The 22,681-nt window shown below is 48.4% G+C and overlaps 1 protein-coding gene across 9 annotated transcripts in view; it reads right to left on the bottom strand.

Moving 5' to 3' along the window:
* The window catches only part of LOC126925478 (GATA-binding factor C-like), a 96,438-nt gene that overhangs the window by 13,157 nt on the left and 60,600 nt on the right, over positions 1-22,681 (bottom strand). For 7 of the 9 annotated variants that reach the window (XM_050741041.1, XM_050741043.1, XM_050741042.1 and 4 more), the window contains one exon: positions 5,140-5,277. In XM_050741041.1, coding sequence (XP_050596998.1) covers positions 5,140-5,277 — 138 coding nt within the window. The remainder of the gene's footprint in view (positions 1-5,139; positions 5,278-22,681) is intronic. The other 2 variants (XM_050741045.1, XM_050741047.1) reach the window with 1 other exon arrangement.

Below are 22,681 nucleotides of genomic sequence, written 5' to 3'. Positions count from 1 at the left end.
TACATTGGGATAAGTGTCGGTATAAGACCTGCGAGTATATCGAAGGATGTTAGTTAGAAATAAAGAAAACATTTTCGAATGCGTTTCGTCGCTCTAGTTCTCGGCTGTTCCACATCTTCGGAGAAAACGGAGTTTGAAGTTTCCAAAGTCTGACATTGTTGTACGAAGCTAGGAATATTTATTGCTCACCCGGTAGAATTTCCATCGTATTATTACGAATTCGTATTGTTTGTGCGAACACGTACGCACGTGGATCGGATAATCGCGGGTTTTGTGAAAAATGCAACTAAACGGGTTAAGAATCGAGACGTCTTATTACTTTGCGGACGACTGGCGATAATTTTGAAAATTATGACTCGACGAACGTGTGGATTTTGGGAAGCGACGCGTGTTTCGTCTTCTGCGAGGAGATTGCAAGTGGCGTAGAAAACGGGAACAGAGGCGAGCCGAGGCGACTCGGATCTCTAGCTCGGCTAAAACGTTCGCAGAAAGCGGCACGGAGGAATGTCTCGTAGCCGGCTCGTCGGGGGCATATCAATTGGCGGCCCTTTGCGACGTTCCTCCTCCCCGTAGCGCGATTTTACAACTTCCTCGGGGGGACAAAGCCGCGCGACGCGATGCGCTGTTGCGTTCGTCGAACGTCCGCGTGATTTATCCGCAGCCGCGCTTCGAATGAAAAGGAAGTGTGAGAACCTTGTCGATCTGCCGTGGAAACGACCAAAATTGCCGGTGTTATCGGTCGATCGGCGCGTTCGGGCCACACACGCGCCTATCTTCAACCTGACATCGAGATACGTATCGGGAAAAGACAGCGGCCCACTGTTTACGATCCCCCGACTCGGCTATTTCCGTCGCTTTTCCATTTCAAATTTCAGGCGGCTTCTCCCCTCGCGTACATCTTCCACCTCTTTGCTCCAACAAGTCACGATATGCTGGCGTACTCGACCGACGAAATCGATTTCGGACGAAGTAAGTTAAAGTGGCGATCGGAATCGACGCGACGTTTTCCTCCTTTCGAGCCGTTGATACGATATGCGAACGACGCGTCGATCGTAAAATCGACGAGTGGCTACGATTTGTACGTTCGGAGCGTCGGAACGCGTATAACGAGGTTTCCGCGCAGATATAAAACAACGGTTGCCAGCATCTTTCGAGAAAAATACGCGCTTTCTAATTCGTAAGGAGAAGCATCGAGCAGAAGAGGCGTAATTTCAGCGATAGATCGTAATCGGAATATCAATTCGCAAGGATGTTGCGCGGTGCAAGATTTAAAACGCTTTAACAAAACGCGCACGATTCTGGGTGCGCCTACGTCAATGAACGTTGCTTCCTTAAATGCTTTAATTCAAGACCGCGCTGTATCTAACGCGTAAACGTAATTCGTGTGACGTTAAACATCCTGCGGCTCGTTTAAACGCCGTCAAATCGAACGTTCGCGAATTGTAGGGATCGCGGGAGGGCAAAACGCGGCGGTGGCGCGAGGCGAAGATTCGCGCGTCTAATTCTCGAGTGTCCGGCTGCTTCGCTGATCGTGGAACGCGGTTTCCGGGGGACGAGTATCGTCCTCGTTCGAGGAATTTCTCCGGCGACCCCGGCGACCCTCCGGCCAGGATTTCGAGCGGCGATTACCATATTTCGAGCAGCCGGTAGCTCGGCGCCGAGAGCACGAATAATCCGTGTATTTTCGACTAGCCGTGGCTCGATGGCTGGCTGGATGGCGCGCGCGCCACCGCGACCGCGCTATCGGCCCGCTCTATCTTAACGACGCCAGATCTGTCGTTCCGCGTCTCTCTCCTTTCTCTTGCTCTACCACTCGCGCCACAGAGCAACGGTGTCTATCTCGAATCTCGGGACAAGCCCGGCCAACAGCCGTATACCCTCTGGTGGCAGGTACAAGAGAAACTGCCGGAGACGTTGCTCTCGAAATGATTGATCTCTCGCCCGAGCCTCCTTACGCATACTTGGTAGCCATCGATTCTCTTTCCTCTCTCTTTCTCTTTTTCTTCTTTCCATTGCTTTTTCTTTTTCCTTCCTCGTTCGTCTCCTTCCACCTTTCACCCGCTCTCCTTTCCTTCGTCCCGCCGAGATCCGGGATCCCTTGCGTTGTGTACGCGCGTCGATTCTACCAGAGTAGTTGTTGCTCCATCGAATTTTCTGTATCGTCGACGACCGATCCAGGGAACCTTGGACGAGTGCACGGACCCCGGGGCTAATCCTCGCCGTCCGATTGTTCGACGGAGTGGCCGGACCGGGCAACCGAGATTCGGCGCGAGAGACTGTAACGTGTCGGCTTAACGTCACCGAAGACAGTCGCCTATTCCGGCTTACCCGGTTCTTCGCGAGTGAAAGAAAGACGAGGTCGCTTGGAAACGGAGCTACGGAGTTTCGCGCGTTTCCGTCTCGACGTTTTACGCCGTACCAGAAGAAGGGAAGAATCGACCGAGAGAGTCGCCGAATTTATTCCCCCCTTGGTGGAGCGTGCACGGCGTCCCATGTCGCTAGGCGGGGCGGAAGGGGGCCCTACGCTTAATTAATGATTACCAGGAAACGTGTCTGGGCCCGGCCTTTATGCCCGGCATTAACCAGCGCGAGGATGTTGCTGATGCTGCTGTACGTTGCTGCCTTGGTCGCTATCCTGCCACCGTCTGCCCCTTCTCTTCGTCTTCGTTATCGATTCGGTCGGGCAAACGTCGCGAGGAAACGCGATTCTCTTCCGTCGGTGATTTGGTTACAGCGCTGGTCCAGCGATTTCCAGTGAAAAGTACAAAGTACGCGGCGTCCACGATTGCACGCGTTGCAACTGCGTGGAATCTGGATAACTCGGGAGGGAGATCGCGAACAGGACTCAGAGGCTCGCTGTGCGTTCGTATTTGAAGCGAAGATGGGCTGATAAGTCGGCGGAGGAGGGAAAAAAGCCGCGTAAATTCGAACGGGCCATTTGCTTTGAGCAGAAGGGGCGGACAGTGGCAGCCGTTGTGTCATCGCGGGCCAATTAGCGCGAGCCGCAAACGAATCCTTATCGAGATGCCGCGAGAGACGCGCCTTATTTTTGGCCTGCCCTCTCCGAGCCGCGAAAACTCCGCCAAGGCGAAGAAAAACGAGCAGTGTACGATCGCGCACAGCCTGGAAACCGCTTCAATTTGCTACGTCGATCGCAAAAACCAAGAAAACGCGAGTGCTCGAGGTGACGGCGCTTCGTTGAAATTGTCCGAGTCGTTGCGCGTCCGCGTCTCCGCAGCACGACGTGCACTTTACCTTTCGAACGTACTGTTGTTATCAGCGATCATCAAATTTAACAAACCAATCATCGCTGGTACGAACTTCTTTCGCGTCCTCTTTTCAACTGAACGTGCAGAAAGTTCTCCGAAGCGGGTCAGATATTTCGACGATTATAATATCAGCGTTAAGTTTCTACCTCGCGACACTTCGCTCGCGTACGAAAAACCGAGCCGATGCGTTTGCAGTAAAAATAATGGTTGTTCGTGTTCTATTTCCATAGCTTGCCAAATTGTCGCACCTAAGAGATGATTCGTGAGGAAACGCCGCTATCTCTCGGATTGGAACGAGCGATGAGACGCGTAGTTCGATCTAAATAGATCGACGCCAGGCCGCGTTCTTTCGAACATCTCCACAGGGCGATCGCTAGCCGCGTGAAATACGTCGAGTTGCTGAGAAAAACTGCGCGCAGGATGTCCGTTTTTCCCTCCTCCCTTTGTCTTCCTCGCTGCTTCCTGTGTCACACGCCGTTGAGCACGCTCCACCCCCGCCGCCGCCGCCGCCTCGAGGGGATCCTGGCGACACTCTTCGCACGTCCGGCGACCCGCCGAGCACCCTAATTGTTGCCACAACAGAGGGTCGCGTCGCGTAAGCGGAAGGGCTGACTCGAGTGGCCACCCGCTCTCTCGCGTCTCTCGGAAACAACCAAACCACCCTCGAGATCCACGTTCCACGGCTTCCTACGTTCCTTCCTGGAGACCGTAATACGCGAAGAAACACGCGATTTGTGTGCGCAAGCGAGTCGTGAGAATTGCCGAACTTTCGGCCACTTGGCTGTTGCCACCTCGTTGAAGACTTTGAAAAGCGCGTGGCAAAGTGTAAGCGATGACGAATATGACGGAGCACGTGTGGCTGTTAAATATAATACAAAATTAAGCTGTAACGAAATCATTGTTTTATTTAATTTTGTTAGCGACAAGGCTCACGTAACACGAAATACTGTCGTTTCTTCGTGGCGAGCACATTCCTCGAAAATAGGTCATAGGTCAAGCCCTGTTTATAGACGTCTACGCGACGATCATTGATACATGTGTATAACGTTCAGCAAATGACGCAAGAGCCCATTTCAATTGCATTACTCTAACTAGACTGATGAAGATCGCATGAAAATCTCAGTTTAAAAGATTGGAGCTCGCTGTTTTACGCTTCGACTCGCGTGAGCTCGTCCGCGACATCGAAGTCCCTGTGCCCGTTAAATAAACAAACAATTAATAAAAATCCACGGTGTAGTAACTGATTGGCGCATGACACGAGTTACAAAGAGATGGAATGTAACGCGTCGCGTGATTAGAAAGTGGCGGAGAATGCGAGGAAAATCCGGCCACCGCGGCTCGCAGCAGAAAGAGGATCGAGGAATTAGGTTCCACGGGTCGACAATAGAACTCTGGAGAGGCTTGCCGCGACAATAGCGATCCGATATTACGTTACACGGGCCGATTCACGATCGGTGGCTTCGACGGTGGCCAAAGGACGACCTTTTGCCTCCGCTGTTTATCGAAGGGCCGCTCTCTTTCGTCGGATCTCGTATCCGTCGTTTTAATACCCGGGCCCCTTTTGTCGATGTCTCCCTTCTCGAAAACATTGTATCGAGTGGTACGGATCTTCCGCTTTCGATCGCTCGCTCCGATTCCGAACGGAAGTTGTCGGCAAATAAAGTATAATAGCCAAGCACCGTTTGTTCCAAAGACGTTTGACAAAGGGATACATCGGCGTGCTACGGCGTTTGGCGTGGTGAACGCGGGACTGAACCGTCGAATCCGATGGAAAGATGGTTGGTTGGTTGGTTGGTTGGTTGGTTGGTCGCGGCTGGGGATCCAGCGGAGGAAACGTCGATACGGAGGGAATGTATGATCGATTACTTACGTTGTGCAGCTTGTAGTAGAGGCCGCACGCGTTGCAGACTGGCTCCCCGGCCTGGTTCCTCCGCCACAGCGTGGTGGTCGCGGTCTTGCAGTTGGCGCAGCTGGTGCCCGCCCGCCTCGCCGCGCTCTGCAGCGACAGTTTTGGAAAAGAAAACACACAGATATCACACCTGTAACGCATTAACCAACCGAGTCGTTCGCCGTCTTCCAGCTCGATTCGAGCTTCTAGGATCACGGTCGACTCGGCTTTCGAGGATCGGCAGGATCGAACACGCACACGCCGATAAACTGTCATAGAAGGAAGACTAAGGAGAAAACACCCCATTGGCCTCATTAAAGAAATAAAATAATCAAATGAGGATGGTATCCACGTGTTATTTGGCAATTAGGTTAGAAAATTTTACCAAATGTCCAGCTGGACAAATTGCAAAGTACAAATTAAATAAAGAGAAAACCATATAGGTCAAGAAATAAGGAAAAATAGAGAAGCAGAAGAGATTTCGAAAATCGCGTTAATCTAAACGTAGAAATAAAATAGTCAAACTCGAAGATGGTGTCCCGCTGAGGTAGCTATCCACGTGTTATTTGACAATTAGGTTAGAAAATTTTACCAAATGTCCAGTTGGACAAATTGCAAAGTACAAATTAAATAAAGAAAAAACCATATAAGACAAGAAATAAAGAAAAATAGAGAAGCAGAAGAGATTTCGAAAATCGCGTTAATCTAAACGTAGAAATAAAATAGTCAAACTCGATGATGGTGTCCCGCCGGGGTAGCCATTCACGTGTTACTTGACAATTAGGTTAGAAAAATTTACCAAATGTCTAGCTGGACAAATTAAATATTAAAGTACGAATTAAATAATAAAAAAATAAAAAAACACCGATAATCCTTGCGTACACCAGTGCCCGAACTTACCGATCTTACAACAGATTTTTCATTTTCAGGGTTAACACTAACCTTACCAGACCTCACAATGAACAGTTTCAAACTTGAACTTAAAGTTGTCGCTTCCTTCGTTCAGCCAATTTTATGAAATTCTTCCATCGTCTGATTAATCGATTTCTTAATTTTTGGCGAAGGTTACAGCCTGGTAAGTTTAGTGTTAATGGCGAGCTACCATAATCATTGTGGTAATCATTGTAATCAATTAATATCATTCGCGGTAGACGCTTGTTCTTGTAACAAGTACACTAATACATGCAGTCATTTACTCGTTTGTTTTTCTATTTCTTTTAATTTGGAAGTAGTTTACAATCGATTCTCATTGAGAATTATAAGTAAATTATTGCTACAATAAATGTCGAATAATAAATGATTATCTAATCTTTGGGTATTGTGTTTTTAGCCTGCGAATCTGACCCGTCGTGTCAAGTAATTGAGTAACTAGTGGAATTTACTCGTATTGGAAATAAATTCGAGCGTTGAATAAGAAACAATTGAAACCGTAACGCTTAAGTCACGACACATATTCGAATCTGTTAGAAGAACCTGATAAGAACTGTCTGGCGAATTTCCATTATAGAAACGGTCTTGTCCCCAAACTTGTTCGAACGAACGTTTCGTTTACCGATTCACGCATGTCGAAACGATCGACGAGCCGAAAATTGATATAAACTGTTAATCCGTGGACTCAGGGGACGAAGCTTTCGATGACAGAATTGGTCAGAGGGATTCCTTTGCAGCTTTTCTCCGGCCGTGGGATTCGTGGGAGGAGAATCGAGAGAAGCTTCCAGAATCAAGAAGCCAGAAACCGAGCCGGGATCGCGTGAAATCGGCCGCCCATAATCCTCGTCCCGGGGATTGGAAATGCGAGCCCGTGTTCTTACCTGTGAGCCCGGATCACAGTCTCGTAAAAGGATCGGAGACCGTCTCCGCTACACCTGTTTCCCCATCGGCGGACGAGAACCAAGGGATTCGTCTCGTCGTGGCGTCGCGTCGTCCCGACAGTTACGGATTTTACGTGACAGCACCGGTCTATGCAACTCTGTAGCATCGATTTATAAATAAACATACGCTCGATAGCTTGTTAAAAACGCGACGCGTTATCGACTCTTTCAGCAACTTTGTCTCCTCGAGGTATGTTTTTCGACTCGAACGTTTTTGCAAGGACCCGCGCGTGGCATCGAGCGTACTAAATCTCGCTGGGTCTGCAGAGTTTCTGGGAACCTTATTGCGATCGATGATCTATAATCTACGTTAAACATTGTATATCTTTTGTCAGGTCCTCGATGATCGTCGCACGCTCTTCACAGGGTCAGGTTGCGTCGAGTTTCGTTTGGAAATCGTCCTCGCTTTCCATTCATCGGCCACTTAACCTTCGAACGAAAAGCAGACCCGGTCCAGGCATTGTGGACGCAGGCGGAAGGGAGGGCTCTAATGGAAAACCGATTGAAAGCTGTTTGAGCGAAAACGCGTCGTCGAAATTGCACCCCCTTTGTGCCCCCGTCACAATGCGTCTCTCGAGCGCGTGTCCACGAATATAAAATGTCCACGCAACTGTTTTTCCTCTTTTTCTTCGGTGTCTCTGCCCCGTCCTCGTCTCGAGAGTCCTCGAGAGAAACAGGGTGCGTCTCGCCCTTTGTCGTCCGCACAATGTAACCGTTTTCGCCTGTCTTGCTTCGACAAAACGGCGCAGGAATCCGTGCGTACGCGTAATTCTCGTAATCGCAAGCAGCTCGATAATTCTCGTTCCACGTTCGAAGATCTCTGGAATCGAAGGTGGACAATCGAGGCCATCGCGGTAATCGCTTACTGTTAGGTTTTGCGCCGATACAATCTCCGATCTGCTCGATACCGACGCGTCTGTTCCTCTAAAATTATTTACAGTGACGAACAATTTTGATGTATTATATTTACCTATGTCCTTGGCAATATATAAATCGCCCATTTGGTTGAATATTTCAAACAACGAATAAATTCAAGCTATTTGTCATTCGCGAATAGCGAATAAATTAAAGAAGCTTTATTCTCGGGTAATAAGTGCCAGGTTGTCCGAAAAGTTTCTTTCGTTTCATAAGTGAAATAACAGATGCACGACATTTTTTATTTTATATTATTTTATGGATTTGTGTATGATCCATTTTGTAGCAATAGACAAAAGTGGATCAAACGTAATTCAATAAAATAGTATAAAAATGTTGTGCATGTATTACTTCCTTATAAAACGAAAGGAACTTTTCGGACAACCTAATACATCGAGTTTATTTGGAATCTCGAGTTTCGAACGACTATTACGCAACGCAGCTGGCCCATTTCTCCCGTCAATTTATCATTAAATTTCTACCTTAACCGCATTCCAACCCTACTTTTTCGAAAAACCGCGATGTAAAAGTCACTCTGTCATGACAGGCAGTTTCCCAAAACACGGTTTCTTCGTCATTAGTTTCTCGTCTGTGCGCGTGCATCTCTTCAACGCTAGAACTACCGATGGTTCACACAAAGCTATTTCTACCAAAACCAGTGAAAATGAGTGGTCTTTAAAAAATACCTAATAATAGAATATTTGTATATTTATTGATTTATTACTTTCTTACAGAAGCAATTCCATGTTATGTAGTACAAAGAGGGAGACAAATTTAAAAAAGATAGAGTTGACAAATTTATAAAATTCATTCATTTTGACTGCTGTGGTACTTCCAGTGTTAACATCTAGCGATCTAGCGATCGATCCGGAATTTTCCTCATAACTGATATCGTCGTATCGAATGATACGCGGTAAAAATTTGAAAAACGTGTGGCGAGTTGTAGAAAACTGGTTCGATAAACAGATTGCAGGATCCTTTTACATTTTGACTGCTGTTGGTATAAATAGCCTTGATACGAAATTATTTTCAGTTTGAATACACAGAAAACAAAGTAAAATTCATTGTATTATTCTCTTAGTTATCCTTGCAAAAGTCATTACATCATTGCGGAAAAAATATAACACGAAGTAGGAATTTTAAAATCAACCTTGCGTTAACCTGCGTAAGATCGTGGAAATGCAACGTAAGGGTAACTGTCCGTGCGAATAAAATAATATAAGAGAAAACTGGGAGTTATCTGGACGACAAGGAGAACGAAGCAGCCATGAACGCGGAAGACTGTTTACACAGTCGGTGGCGGGGTGGCGCAGGAAGGAGAGAAAAACGTTGGAAGAGGGGTGGCTCGACGCGGTGTGTAATCATGGCTTATCTGGCGGATCTTATCGGGGCTGGCGCGTAGCAAAAGGGGTCTGCAGGGTGCTCCGGGCCCCGGCGGAGCCCCTCCGCGTGCAATCAATACGCGGAGAGCCAGCTCATCAATATAGAGGCCCCTATCTGCTCTAGATCTTTCACACCCTCGCCGCGTCCAGCCTTTCACCTTCGCGCCCGCCGGCCTCCGACACGAGGGGGTGGAGTCGTCTGAAAATCGTCCGAGGCCTGGTCGGTCTAATGGTTATTAAACGAGGGAGAAAAGCGAAGCTGCCGCTCGTTCCACCGAGCTGCGCCGTTTCCAAATTGATCAGGAAAAGCTGTCTGGGAAAGTTGGAGATTCGATGGAACACGGGGAAAGGCAAAGAGAACAAAGGGGAAGGGAATATTCGTGATAATAATTAGGACGATGGTAAAATAATATTAAGGCCAAGGTAGGTGCTCGTTCTGCTGCAACTGCTCGTTCGAGACGAGAGCGTTCAATTTGGAGAGTCGAAGACTAAAAAGAAAACACCCCACTGACCTCTCTAAAGAAATAAAATAGTCAAACGGTATCCCGCTGGGGGTAGCCATGCACATTTTACTTAACAATTAATCTAGAAAAATTTACCAAATGTCCAGCTGGGCAAATTGTAAAGTACAAATTAAATAATAATAAAAAGAAATTTGGAGAATGACGGGAGAACGACTCGTGGGACGTGAAAGAGGAGCCGCGCGCGGTCCTCCGGTCGAAGGAAAAAGGGGCGGCAAGAAGGTCGACAGGAAATAAAAGCACGAACCGAACCGTCGCGCCGCGCTGGGTGGAAGAGCCTCCCTCTGGACGGGCGAACGGACAGGGAGGAGGGCAAAATGAAATGCACGCGAAACGCTGGAGAACCACCGAGCGGCAAGAGCCGGAGAAAGAGAGAGAAACTGACGTGGCCCGGAGACGAGCAAAACGAGATAATAAGGGAACAAGACCGGCAGAAAAATCGAATCGAAATAAAAGGAGGACGTCGAAGGGACGAGGATGCGAGGAGAGCGCGCGCGCTCGCACACGGCCAACGAACGAGCTGCGGGTAAAACGAACGAGAAGAGAAACGTAGATGGCCACGAACTTCAGAAATGTCATATCCGTCAGTGTCCACGGTTGTGTGCCTCCTCGAAGGCAACCGGTTCCCGGCTCGCGGATCGCGTCGGTATCGTCCTCACTCTGCTAACCACCCTGTGAAACGCCGATTACACAGCCAATCGGTGGCACCGTGTGCGCTAGGCCTCGATCGTCCACTCTCCTACCCCCGTGAGTGACGATTCTCAGAATTGCAAATCCCTTGCGCGTCAGGGTACTCGTTAAGCAAAAGCTTCGTTTGTAATTTTATCGTCGCTCTTATCCTCGTCACAACACGAGGGTGTTACGGCTCGTTACGATGGGCCGTTGATCGGTACGCCGATTCCAACGTTAGGCAGAACGACCGCGGAAGAAAATCAGAAGCAACGAGAAACCTTTCTGCAGGTATTTCTTATCTCCGCTTTTCTGCGATAATTGCGTGCGTCGTCTAGAGTTAAGCTCGCGTAAGCTGCCCGGTGCAAATGTTTCGCGATTGCTGCGCTCTTAATTTTCCGAGAACGTCCACGAGCTCTCGAAGGAATCACCTAAGAAATTAGCGCTGAGAGACGAGAAATGTTGCGGAGAAGAGGCCAATCTCATTCAACCCTTCCGCGTTCACACGATAGCAGAGTGTCCTCTTTTGGTCTTAGATTCGCAACGATATTTCTCCGAAGATCGAGGATTTTCGATTATTCTATCGAGGTCCGGAGAGCGTCGCGCGATTCCACGGAACCAGTCTCCTCGCGGCCAATTCGATCAAGGCCGTCTCTCGAGGGGAATATCCTACGCAGTTCCAACCGCCTAATCGCTCAACAATGCGTGCACGGGTGTCCCGGTTGAGCAGTCGCTCGTTCTCTCGGCTGAACGATCCACGGAACCTCGTCTAACTGCTGCGCGCTATTTATTCGCGTGTAGACGATCGCGATAACAACAACGATACCGATGATAACGCGATAAACGGTGCGCACGACCGTTTATTCGCTGTTAATGGTCCGCGGGACCAGCTATCGCCGCGCGCGAAATTCAAACAATGGTAAGAACACGTTTTGAAAGACGACGAGGGCTCGCGTGCTTGTTGAACCGCGCGCACGAGAGACTGTTCGTCCAGGAGAATCTAATATCGTGGTTGACGGAGAAACAGAGGGACGAGGAGAACGGCGTGATCCGTAGGAAACCGGATCGTACGTGACTCGGGACGATTTTTCAAAGTTAATTGCCGGCGAGTTATCGATCGCTCGTGACAGACGGCGCGGGAGCAATTATTACCGTTGCCTGCTCCAGTATCCGACTCCGCCGAACTCGCCCATCCACTCGTGTCCTTCTTCTTTCGCTTTCCAGCCTCGATTTCTCGGAACCGCTTGCATAATAGCCGATCATCGGAATCGAGTCAACGTGGTGAACGCGCGCGCGCCACACTCTCTCCATCGATCTACACTATCGCGCACATACGGTTGTATTTGGACACCCGATACAATGCAATGGACAGATCCATAGGTTTCTTCCATTCTCAACATTATGAAAATTGTCGTGTATCTAACGTCGGATATGCTGGCTTACGAGACTGTACCGTGACGGACCTTGAAACGTCTCATCACACGCTGATTTATCCTCTTCCGTTCGATAATAAATTCAGTCCTCGAGATATTGTACCGGTTATGACGTACGCAAACCGCGCATAAGTATTCGGACACCTGGTGCAATGCAATCGTAAGATCGATATTTTAACGCTTTATGCTGGAAGAACGTTAATTATTCGCCTCTTGCCATACCTGCGATCGAACGTTAAATTGAAATTGCAGGAAGGAATTTAGCTGCGCCGATCGAGTGCCATATTCATATTCGATAAATAGCTGTAGCTCGATCAAATGTGTAGAAACTTTTTCAAACATACTCCGCTTGTTCTAAATTCACAACATTACGCTTAAAGCAATTTTCATGCATATTTTTTTTTTATTTATATTAATTAATATGAATGATCGTTGTTATCAGTGTCTGCCGAGCGTATACGCTTTCCCGAGATAAGATCAGAGACGGAAACCATCAACTTTCTTGCGATCCAGTTCTCCGACTCTCCATCCAATAATTTCATTCAAATCCATCGCTATCGACTGTCTAATAGAGATTTGTAATTCGCGTGTATTAATTCTATGTACCTTTCATCACACGCGCACTTGTGCAATACTTCACGAGTATCTGAACGTACCTGATCTACACCTAAGGTTGTCCGGAAAGTTTCTTTCGTTTTGTGAGGAAATAATAGACGCACTACGTTTGTTCTTTTATATTATTTTGTCGAATTACGTACGATCGATTCTGTTCTGTTGAGATAAACGCCGCGACATTTCACGTTTGTACGCGTCGTAAAAAACACGTTTGAGAAGAAAAGACACTTTTCCGACGACCTAATACCTAACTACAGGCGCGTTGAAATTTAATTCGCACGACTTTTAATACACAACTATCCAGGGAACCTCAAAGATCGCGTGATTAACGAAAGATTCAGAGTAGTTCGATGTACAATTTACAGTTTACTGGAATAACACAATGGAAGTACACAATGTACACGTACCGACTTGTGATTAAATAAAATTTGCACGTGGATCGTGGCGTGGATATTTTTTTCTTAATTATTAATATTTAGTTTGTACTCTACAATTTGTGTTCTTAGTACTGTGTGCTATAGGGCATTATTTTTATTGTTCTTATTGAGATATAATTTTGTGTGCTGGACTGCATTAGGTGCGTAATAGTGATACTTGTATGTGAGCATCAGTGTGTGGAAGTATGCGCGTCTCGAAAACAGATGAATGTAAACTGTTCGGTCGGTTAACCCCTTAACCTACAACTACGGGCATAGGCAGTAGCAGATGATGGGGCCAAACGTAAATATTACGGGCATAGCCCGTAGTATGTACTACACAAGTCGTGCGAATGGCTCGAAGGCTGGACGAGTTTGTTTACGTTTTCGACTCAAAATTCTCGAACGTAAATCGTAGGTTGACGGGTTAACAGTCGGCTATGGAAGAAAGTGGTGAGACGCGTGCAAGTTTGTATCGACGAATATCTTAGAAATCGTTCGTCAAATGAATCTATAATTATTCTCATGTTAATTCCAAGTGTAAGTTTAGTGTTCCTATACCATTATTTCGGCTATTAAGATGCAAAATTCTCAACAGTTCTGTATGTTTGTCATAATTCATAAGCGTCCAGACGCTTGTGCACGGTAGCGTACGTGTACGTACTGTGCGCCCGCTGTTATATTCGCTCGTCGTAAACTCGCGCTTCGATAAATCTTGGGCGGCGAACTTCCTGCGGAGCGGCGCGCGTGTCCCCGATCGTCGAGCGATTCCGCGAAAACCGGCCGATTCGGCGAAAGGCGGAATCGATCCGGATGAAAGACGTACACTGTGCGCGCACCGGCGGTCGCGAGTCCGCTCGTTAATCAGCCTATCGGGTTAATTAATAACGCTCGATCGGCCGACAGACGCATCTTGCGTGGCTCTCGCCGAGGTATCGGTAGCCGACTCTCGTTTCCTTTTCCTCTTGTCCCGTTATCGCGCTACCGCTGCAGCCGTTGTCCCGAAATCGCAGCCGGATCTCACTCGCCGATAGAATTATCATTGCCGAATTCTCCGCCGCGATACGCCGTACGATTTATTTACAGAAATCCGAAACGAAGCTTCGCCGACGACTTTAAACCTTTGCACTCCATGTCGAGTGTACACTCGACGTCAGTTTTTATCTGAGGAGCTCCTTTGTCGAGTCCCACTGCACATTCTTTCACGTGCAAATCGATAGATGTCCTAGAAAAGCAGGATCGTATCCTGGAAATTGTTATACTTAACAAAATACGACAATAGTGTAAATAAAACTGGTATTTAAGTGAATATGTTTTTCCTCTATTTAGTTCAAATGTCTTATTTTTTAGTTGAAGTAAATTTCAGATGAAACACTTAAAGGTTGCTGGCAAGGAAATTGAAATAGTGCAAAGGGTTAAACAAAGGGTCGAGATACCGCGCACCGTACAATGAGAGACGTTATTCGTAACGTGAAAACAGAGAAATATTTCCGCTTGAATATCCACCTGTTTATCACAATTCGTACATTTCTTACTGCAAATTGCTATGTTAACCGTCACGTTGTATGTGTCACTGCGAACAAATTGTTAATTAAATAATTCTCTTATCGAGCTCACTAAAGCAGCTTGTACAGCGTATTTATTTTACTGCAAGCGATGTTATAATTACGCGTATCCGAATATGTTTGATAACACGAACAAGGTTTCTCTTTTTATTTCCATGTTCCAATACTTTGGTATCTCATCGTACACAATAGATTTATGTACATACGTACACACGTAGTTGAAAGTTCGTCGAAGGAATTAAGCGAAGGATGTTAAAAATCCTGGAATCGCCGATGCAATTGTTCTAGGAACAGGCTGCTTAAGGACGTGGCTGTCCGGGCTCTCTCTCTCTCTCTCTCCCTTTCTCCTTCGATTTTATTTATTCCCCTACCACGGGCCGAACCGCATCGGCATACGAGCAATTTGTATCCCGATGAGAACAATGTTTGTATCGAGGTTGTATCGGCGCACTCCCTCCGCTTCTAGTCACGATTTAGTCAAGGATACACGGAGATCGTTATCGGGGCTACGCTCGTAAAACGATCGTTTACTCGTACTCGTACGATCCGGCCGGAAAAGTCTCGATCTCTCCGGCCGGCCTGGTAATCCTCCGATTTACAGCAATTCTCTTTGAAAACAATGGGAGGGGCATCGATTGGACGCGCAGTTCCCTGGCGGCGAGCGGCCAGCGAGCGCACCGGCCGGGACCCTGATTTTATTTTAATTGCGTTTCCGATCCTACGTGCACGCCGATTGCATCGCCACGGTGATATGCGCGATAATTTATGCCTCGTGATTTCAGCCAGGCGAAACTATGCCGGTTATGCGCCATACACCTCGAGCTTCGTGTTCGCAAACCGAGTCGCTTCCACCTTCGAGGAAGACGTTACGTTCCGACGATACGTACGTTCATATTTAATCGCCTGCCAATGGCAATAATAATAATAATAACAATAATGATGATAATAAAACGACAATAACACAACTTCATCGATTGTCTCGGTTGACTGGCCGACTGACCATTGGCGATCGAGCGAGGTGAACCGACGAGTAGCGAGGCGCGCGAAATTCGATCGTAACAGATAGTTTTCGAATTTTCCGAAATTCGAACCGATAGAAAGTGGAGGGGATTTGCGAAACCTGTTACGCCAGGGCCAATTATCGTAGGTCGTTGGACGCGCAGAAGCGAAGGCAAGCACAGGTAAGCAAGCGGCTACGTGGCCAGCGTTCGGCAAGCCGCTCGATATACAATATAAACTATAGACGAACGCACGAGGCGTCGTACGCCTACCGGGCCACTACTCGCGCTGCACTTATATGCAACCGCAGCCGCATAATACAAGGTACCGGTGGTACCGTGCAGCGTGCGCTTGTGACTGTGACAAGCAGTGGTACCACATTCCTAACACTAGCGCGCGCTCGACCCGCTCTCGGTGCACCTTCTCCTTCCCCTTTTGTCTCTCTTCCCCCGTCTCTTTCCTCCCCTGTTCGCCGTTTTCCGTTCCACGAGTCCTGGCCACCGGCTAGAGAAGGATACGAACGATGCCAGGGTTCGTGCAAATTCGCCTAAACATTCTCAATTCGGAATTTCGCGAACGAGGTGCGAGATGAGCGAGATGGTCCGCCGATATTCATCGCTTGTACCGTGCAGGAGCCGGTCACTTGGACGATTGGTGCAATTAAAGCGCACGATTCCACTTTATAATATTCAACTTTATCCGCGTTTCTTTTTTTCCTTCGTTCCCATTATTCTAACTTTCAAAGAAACTTCCAACTTTCCCATCGCGTTTGCTACGAGCGATTGTAGGTTTATGCGTTTGAAACTCATACGATTAGAATTTATTAGAATTGCTGGCTCGCGAGGGCAGACGAGCGAACGAAGGATCGCCGCTGTCGGCTAGTCACGCGTCAGTTAGTTAAATCAGCGACACGCTTTCCAGAGAACATTATTTCGCATATACTTTGTGTATTTTTCTAAGAGAACGCAGCGAGGAAGCGCGATGTCGCCTTGACGAGGTCGTGTGAAAATCGCAACGGCTGCCTGCCACGTAAACGCGTCTGGATTTATTCGATTAATATTAATGACCGCCGTATCCGATGTCTCGCCGACAGGTTTTCCAGCCGGATTTTTCCCGGCTGGTCGCGATAACCCGCCGCTTATATCGCGCCTCCGCTTTTTTCCCTGCAATCTTCCACGCGTTTCATGCGCTTCCGGTGGAAACGATCGCCGCGTAGAAAATTGGAAAAGCGACGCTGCAGAAACGAGTCGCGCGAAGAGCCGCTTTTCTATCGCCACGCGCGATTCACCGATGAATAATATTCTATTAAGGGAAGATGCATCGCGGCCGAGCGATCGTCGCTGGTATTTAGTGAGGCAAAGGACATCGTAACAGTCTCTTTGTGTCGCGCGATTAACCAGCCTCGCCTATCCTTGAGAAACTCGGACCCTCTCGACCGAGCGAAGCGTTCGTCGATGTTGTGGAGGAAGAAGGGAAGAAGCACGTCATAGGGAATCGGGCGCGAAAACAAATTCGCCGAGAGGAATCCACGTGGCATCCAATTAATCGGCCAGCTCGCGGAAAATAGAGCAACGTTTTTCGTTCAGACAGAGTAACTCTTGGAAAAGGAGAGGCCTGATTTTCTGAAGCCGAGACTCCATTAATTCTCCAATTACGCTTCTGCCAAATAGAACAGCAGAAAAAGGAAATTGCGCACTGAAAGGCGACGAGGAAGGGAAGCGAAAAGCGGACGCTAGTTAATTGGTTAAGAACAGTGGAGAGAAGATCGCGTAAGGTGGAAGAACGTGTAAATAGAAGAAGCTTTAAACGCGATAAATGTAAAAAAGTACGCGCGAGACTGGAGGGAATAAGATTTAACGCGAGCCTAGTCCATCGGTTGTCCCTTGCAATTATCTGTAAACTGGTGTTTCCTTTCAAATTGCGAATTCCGATCGGCAGCTATCGAGTCGGTAAATTTCGTTGGCGACCGGGTTCGATGCAACGACCCGTTTTCTACGGCTATTCCGGTGAAGCCGGCACGAGACATTGAACAGACCTTGGTCCGGCCAGGCAACCTTTCACTCATCTTCTATCCGCTGAACGCGGCACGCGGATCGACGCGACGCGACGTGGCAAACGATTTTCACCGCGTACCCGATACGCGCCGTGACGTAGCCGACCACGCCGCGGCGTTCCGTCGATCCAACGCTCCTCTCTGCCTTTCTAATCACTGCGATCGCCGACCAGTCTTAATTCGTCGTCCTGACTCGGCCGCGTTCCTTATCGTTCACCGAGTTCGCCGAATGCTCGTTACCTGGCCTCGTAGGATCGCCACGTTTCTGCGTTTCTACTTTGTCTGGCGACTCGAAAAATCGAGAGTGGTCGCTGGACGAAGCTGAGGAGAGCAGCGTGGAAGAAGCAAAGGGAGGAGGAGGAAAGGTAGGAACGGTCGGAGCAGAGCCACGGGGACGACACGGTGAATTTATTTAAATTGCGAGCAATGTTCCAGCGTGTTCAGCAGCTTCTTCTGGGCCGGCGCAATCGAAATCGAGCAAAACGAGCAGCAAAGCGTGCTGGATCGCCGGTTTATATAAGGCGGGGAGAAGTCGAACGGTGGGTCGCCCCGTGGGACAACGCCACTGAACCACCTCCGCTGCTCTTCCCACCCTCTGCCCCCTTCGTTTCTCTCTGCCACGCGTTTTTTCTACTCTTTTCGACACTCCGCGCCACGGTTCCGCTTAAAACTTTAAACGACCGGACTGCACGACGCGAACACCAACGACAAGCAACGACTGGACTCGCCCCTTCGAGGGTAGCCTGGAATTGCCGCGGTAACCGCCAGAGGGAATTACTTGTACGAAGAATTATTATCGGCGAGATTATAAGAGTTGGCAATAAAACGAGCAACGAGAAGGTACAAGGAACGGTAGTGGCGATTTTTGCCAACGGGCCACGCAGTAACGTCGTTAAATAGATACCCAGAAGCCATCGAGCCGGTTTCCGGCTTACGCGTGCTGTGCACCGCTTGATTGCACCGGTCCGGAGAGCGTATCCGCCTCGCACGGCCTCCTCACCGCCGATTATTAATTGGATCGCAACGCGGAACTAACAATTATACCTTCGATTTTTCGTAGCCCTAGCAATTTATCGGCAGCCTATCGAGAGAAACTCGAGGAAGATGAAGTTTCGCGCGTCCTCCTCTCTCTTGCCGTCCGCTGCAAGGGAGCAAGCACGACGGACAGAGCTTTCGGGATGAAAATTACAGCGCAGAAAGCTGGCGAATAACGGTACGCGTCGAACCGGCGAAATAAAGCAACCGATAATTAGTTGGCGTATGGAATTCTCCTGGCATTATTGAACTGTCTACCTGCTAATTGCGATCGGTTCGTTACAGATGTTGCGCTCCTCTTGCCTCTGCCACTCATCGTTTAACCTGACTTTTTTCTCTCGCATCTCCATCGCGTTTTCGGCCAGCTGGACGTTGTGCTCGCGCATGTGCCACATTCCTTTCGTCTAGCAAGCAATTTCTCGGTTGACTGTACTTTCTATGCACTGGCAGACAATTCAGAAATGGACGGAATCGCGTGGAAGAGAGCCGCGTGGTAGGGGCAGACCCAGGCGAAATAAAGTGGCGTATTTACACGATGAGGCCGCGGTATGCAACGCTTACGTTCGGCTGTAAATTACTACGCTGTAAATCGTGGCCTGTTATTTGGCCGCGGAGCGGGGGCGAACGAGCGAGAAAAGTGGAGTAGAGAGCGAGACGGCGGCCGCAGCTTTATGGAGCGCGAGATGATTTACGGGGCGATAGTTGAAAACAACTCTCGCGGATCAAAGGACGTTTAAATTACTGCATCTTCCACTTGCCTCTAAGTGCTACCATGCGCTAAACAATGGGTTAATAACGTGTGCCTGGGAGAGCGCCGCGGTGCTTTCCTCGCTATATGCAACCAACGATTAGGATCTTGGGCGTTTTGCGAAACTGCGATTCGTTCGACCGTGTCCTCGTCGTGGAATCCGCTTTGCGATTCGAAAAGAAGCTTCGAAGCGGCGTGGTCTCCGCTTCCACATCCTTCCAGTTCCTACGATCATTTTGTCGTATCCGCTTGGACGGAAACACCGTCTACGCTTCACACGGAATATCGTTTATTTCCACGTTTAATACGATTTATTTCTGGCCATTCGCGAGGATAATTTCGTTGAAAAACCGAGTAGAATATAATTTGAATGTGCACAGTTGCGAAGAATTGCGCCGTTTTGATGAGCGAATGTGCATCATCCTCGTCGCTGGAACATGCGAGCGACTTGAATCGCAGCTAGCAATTAGAACGAACGAACCGAGGGAGAAGTTGGTCCGAAGGAATTGATGGAAATAAGGAAGGGACGTACGCGGCGCGGCAAACGAGTTGGTTTCCTGGTGGCGCGGCGTCGCGGCGAGCCGGCGCGCAATTAAGGTCAGCTCTTTATGCACTCAACGAGGTGACACGAGATTCATTATAGTTTTCCCGAGATGGCGAGAGTTCACGCGAAGCTCGTTCAGCTGCCTAAACAAACATAAAGCTGGCCGGTCTGTTCGTTAATTATTACGCCAGCAGGAAGCGGCGCCGGCACGATCGACCGGCCCGCCACAATGCTGCCAGTTACACCAGGATGCGTTCAAATGCATCTCGCTGCACGTGTACACGTCGCCTACATACGTACACGTATGCACGTGTATATAGGACACGGCCATTAAGGTCGTATACTAAATTCCAAATTAATTTTCCCTAGCTAAAACGACGGCCGGAAGTGAGCACGCGGGACAAAGCACGACCCGATCTACTTACATTTCCCGCGAACGGAACAATTTTTTCCAGATCGTAGAAAACAGCGGATAGCGTGGAATAAACGATCGTATTATTTGGAGAAACTTTCTGTTTCACATTTCGTGGAATAAACAGGGAATAACGAGGTAAGATATAGAGGAGGTCGGAGAGCGTGGCCGATGTATTATATAAAGTCGAACGAAACAAAAATCCCAAGAGGGAAGAAGCAGGGTGAATTATGGCGGGCCACCCCTATCTACGCGCGTACAATGCATAAAGCACGCGCGTTCCGAGTGCGTGTGCGTCCCGTGGCCGCGATTCAGCTCTCGAAACTCGATTTATGACTTTGGCTAACTGCTCAGAGGCCGGCAGCCCCCGGCTGCTGCCCTTGCCAGTCCAACGGACCCGCGCTTAAATGCTAACGCATACGACCCGCCCGACGACTCTTCTCTCCTCTCGTCTCCTCGCCGGTTGTCCGCGATCGCCGTATCTCGCCGTAATTACCGCGCCTTTCCACCGATACAAATAACCTCGCAAATTGCTGGAATCTGAGAATCCGCGGAACCGAGCGACATTCGAGCAATCTGTAGGAATTTCGTAGAAATTTGGAATTGTTGTGAAGCGAGTGGAACGAGAGAACCGCTCGTGGCTCTCGTATGACAAGGAATCGCGGCTCGATTTCAACCTCAACGGCTGGTTGTTGGCGCGGGATAGTGGCGCGTATGCGGCTTTCCGCAAGGATAGCCATCTACGATTCAAGGCGTTACAAGTAAACGGTCCCGACACGACATAAATCTCCACCGGCTCGATCTTTCAATAGCGAACTTGGTTCGACACGGATTTCCACGTATTCTCGCAGTCCACCGGCCGCCTTCTTTCCACCTTGATCTTTTCCTTCGCGATCGGCAGGTGAAGCTTGCGCAATCGAATTCCGATGAATATTCGAGACGTAGAATTCGCTCGCCTCGAGATTCGGCGGTTTTCCACGTTTCTGTTTCTCGTTTCTCTTTCGGATCCCATCGCTCCCTCGAGCTTCGTCCTCGGTGAACCAACAACGTGCAATTTTTTACTGTACGGGGCCACCCGCCGCTGCGTGTCTCGGCGAACAACTTCTGCAGACACGTTTGTCTCGTTGGCGCGGCGATTTTTTCAAGGAACGTCGATCGCCAACGAAAATCGTAGGACGCCGCAGCTTTTACGAATTCCCACGTCGGACGCGTGCACGCAGAAAACGTGTGGTGAATACTCTTAACCTTTTCCACCGCCCACCAACGCGTATAAGCGTCTTTTTAAATTCACTGGCCACGCCGCCGACCGATGGGACGGCGGACAATTTGAATAGATACGGTTTCTCACCGTGGCCGAATTAGAATATCGAGATCGGGAGAATTGTGAAGTGACTGCACCGCGATTACCAAGTGAAATTCCACGGATCACTGTCCCTGCTCGCCGGGTCCTCGTTGAATTGCAAAGAAAAAGATGAAATAGACGAGGGACAGAGAGACGCATAGAGGTGAGGAGAAAACTCGTTGACCATTTCTCTATTTCCATCGTTCGACTTTGAAAACAACGTCGAAACTGGTTAATGACTGGTGTATTTGTAAGAAAAACTTAACAGTGGAAAAATACTCAACGCTGTTTGTTTATAATGTCGCAAGGTACATGATCGATGCTGATGTATTAGGTTGTCCGGAAAGTGTCTTTCTTTCGCAAACGTGTTTCTTGCAACGATGTACCTTCGTACAAACGTGACACCAAGTGTGTGAAACGTCGCTGTGTTTATCTCGACGGAACGAAATCGATCGTACGTAATTCGACAAAATAATATAAAAGACAAAACATTGTGCGTTTATCATCGCCTCATAAGACGAAAGAAACTTTTCGGACAACCTAACGGTAATCGTTCGATTGCCCAGTCCAACTGCGAAAGCTTCTCGTACGTTCGATTGAAAAGAAGACGTAGACCGCGCAAAGAAACTCACGTCTCTGAATTCGTTCGTTAAATTTGACAATCTGCTACCAACACGCGTATGATGAAATTCAAAGGCATACTATCGAGTTGGCAACTGATCAGCTGGTATTGACAAAATCCGCAATCACTTAATTGCCAACGCAATATACATAGCAAAAGCGTGAAAGCAGCAGGATGCTTGTCACGAGCGACATCGTTCTGATATCGCGACGATATTCTTCATTCTCCGGCGAATCTGTAAACGGTATACGTGTGTGTTAAGTATTCATCAGGATACTTAATAAATACGTGTCTGGTTAGCTGGCATCTGCTCGATCGTTGCTATAAAAATGTAATTTCACGTAAATATCCGCAGCCTACTAATCACGGACAAACGTTGTCT

Source organism: Bombus affinis, chromosome 16 (genome assembly GCF_024516045.1).
Source record: "Bombus affinis isolate iyBomAffi1 chromosome 16, iyBomAffi1.2, whole genome shotgun sequence".
Classification (NCBI taxonomy): domain Eukaryota; kingdom Metazoa; phylum Arthropoda; class Insecta; order Hymenoptera; family Apidae; genus Bombus; species Bombus affinis.
Note: the sequence above shows the minus strand (reverse complement) of the source record. Positions and strands in the feature narration are given on the sequence as shown.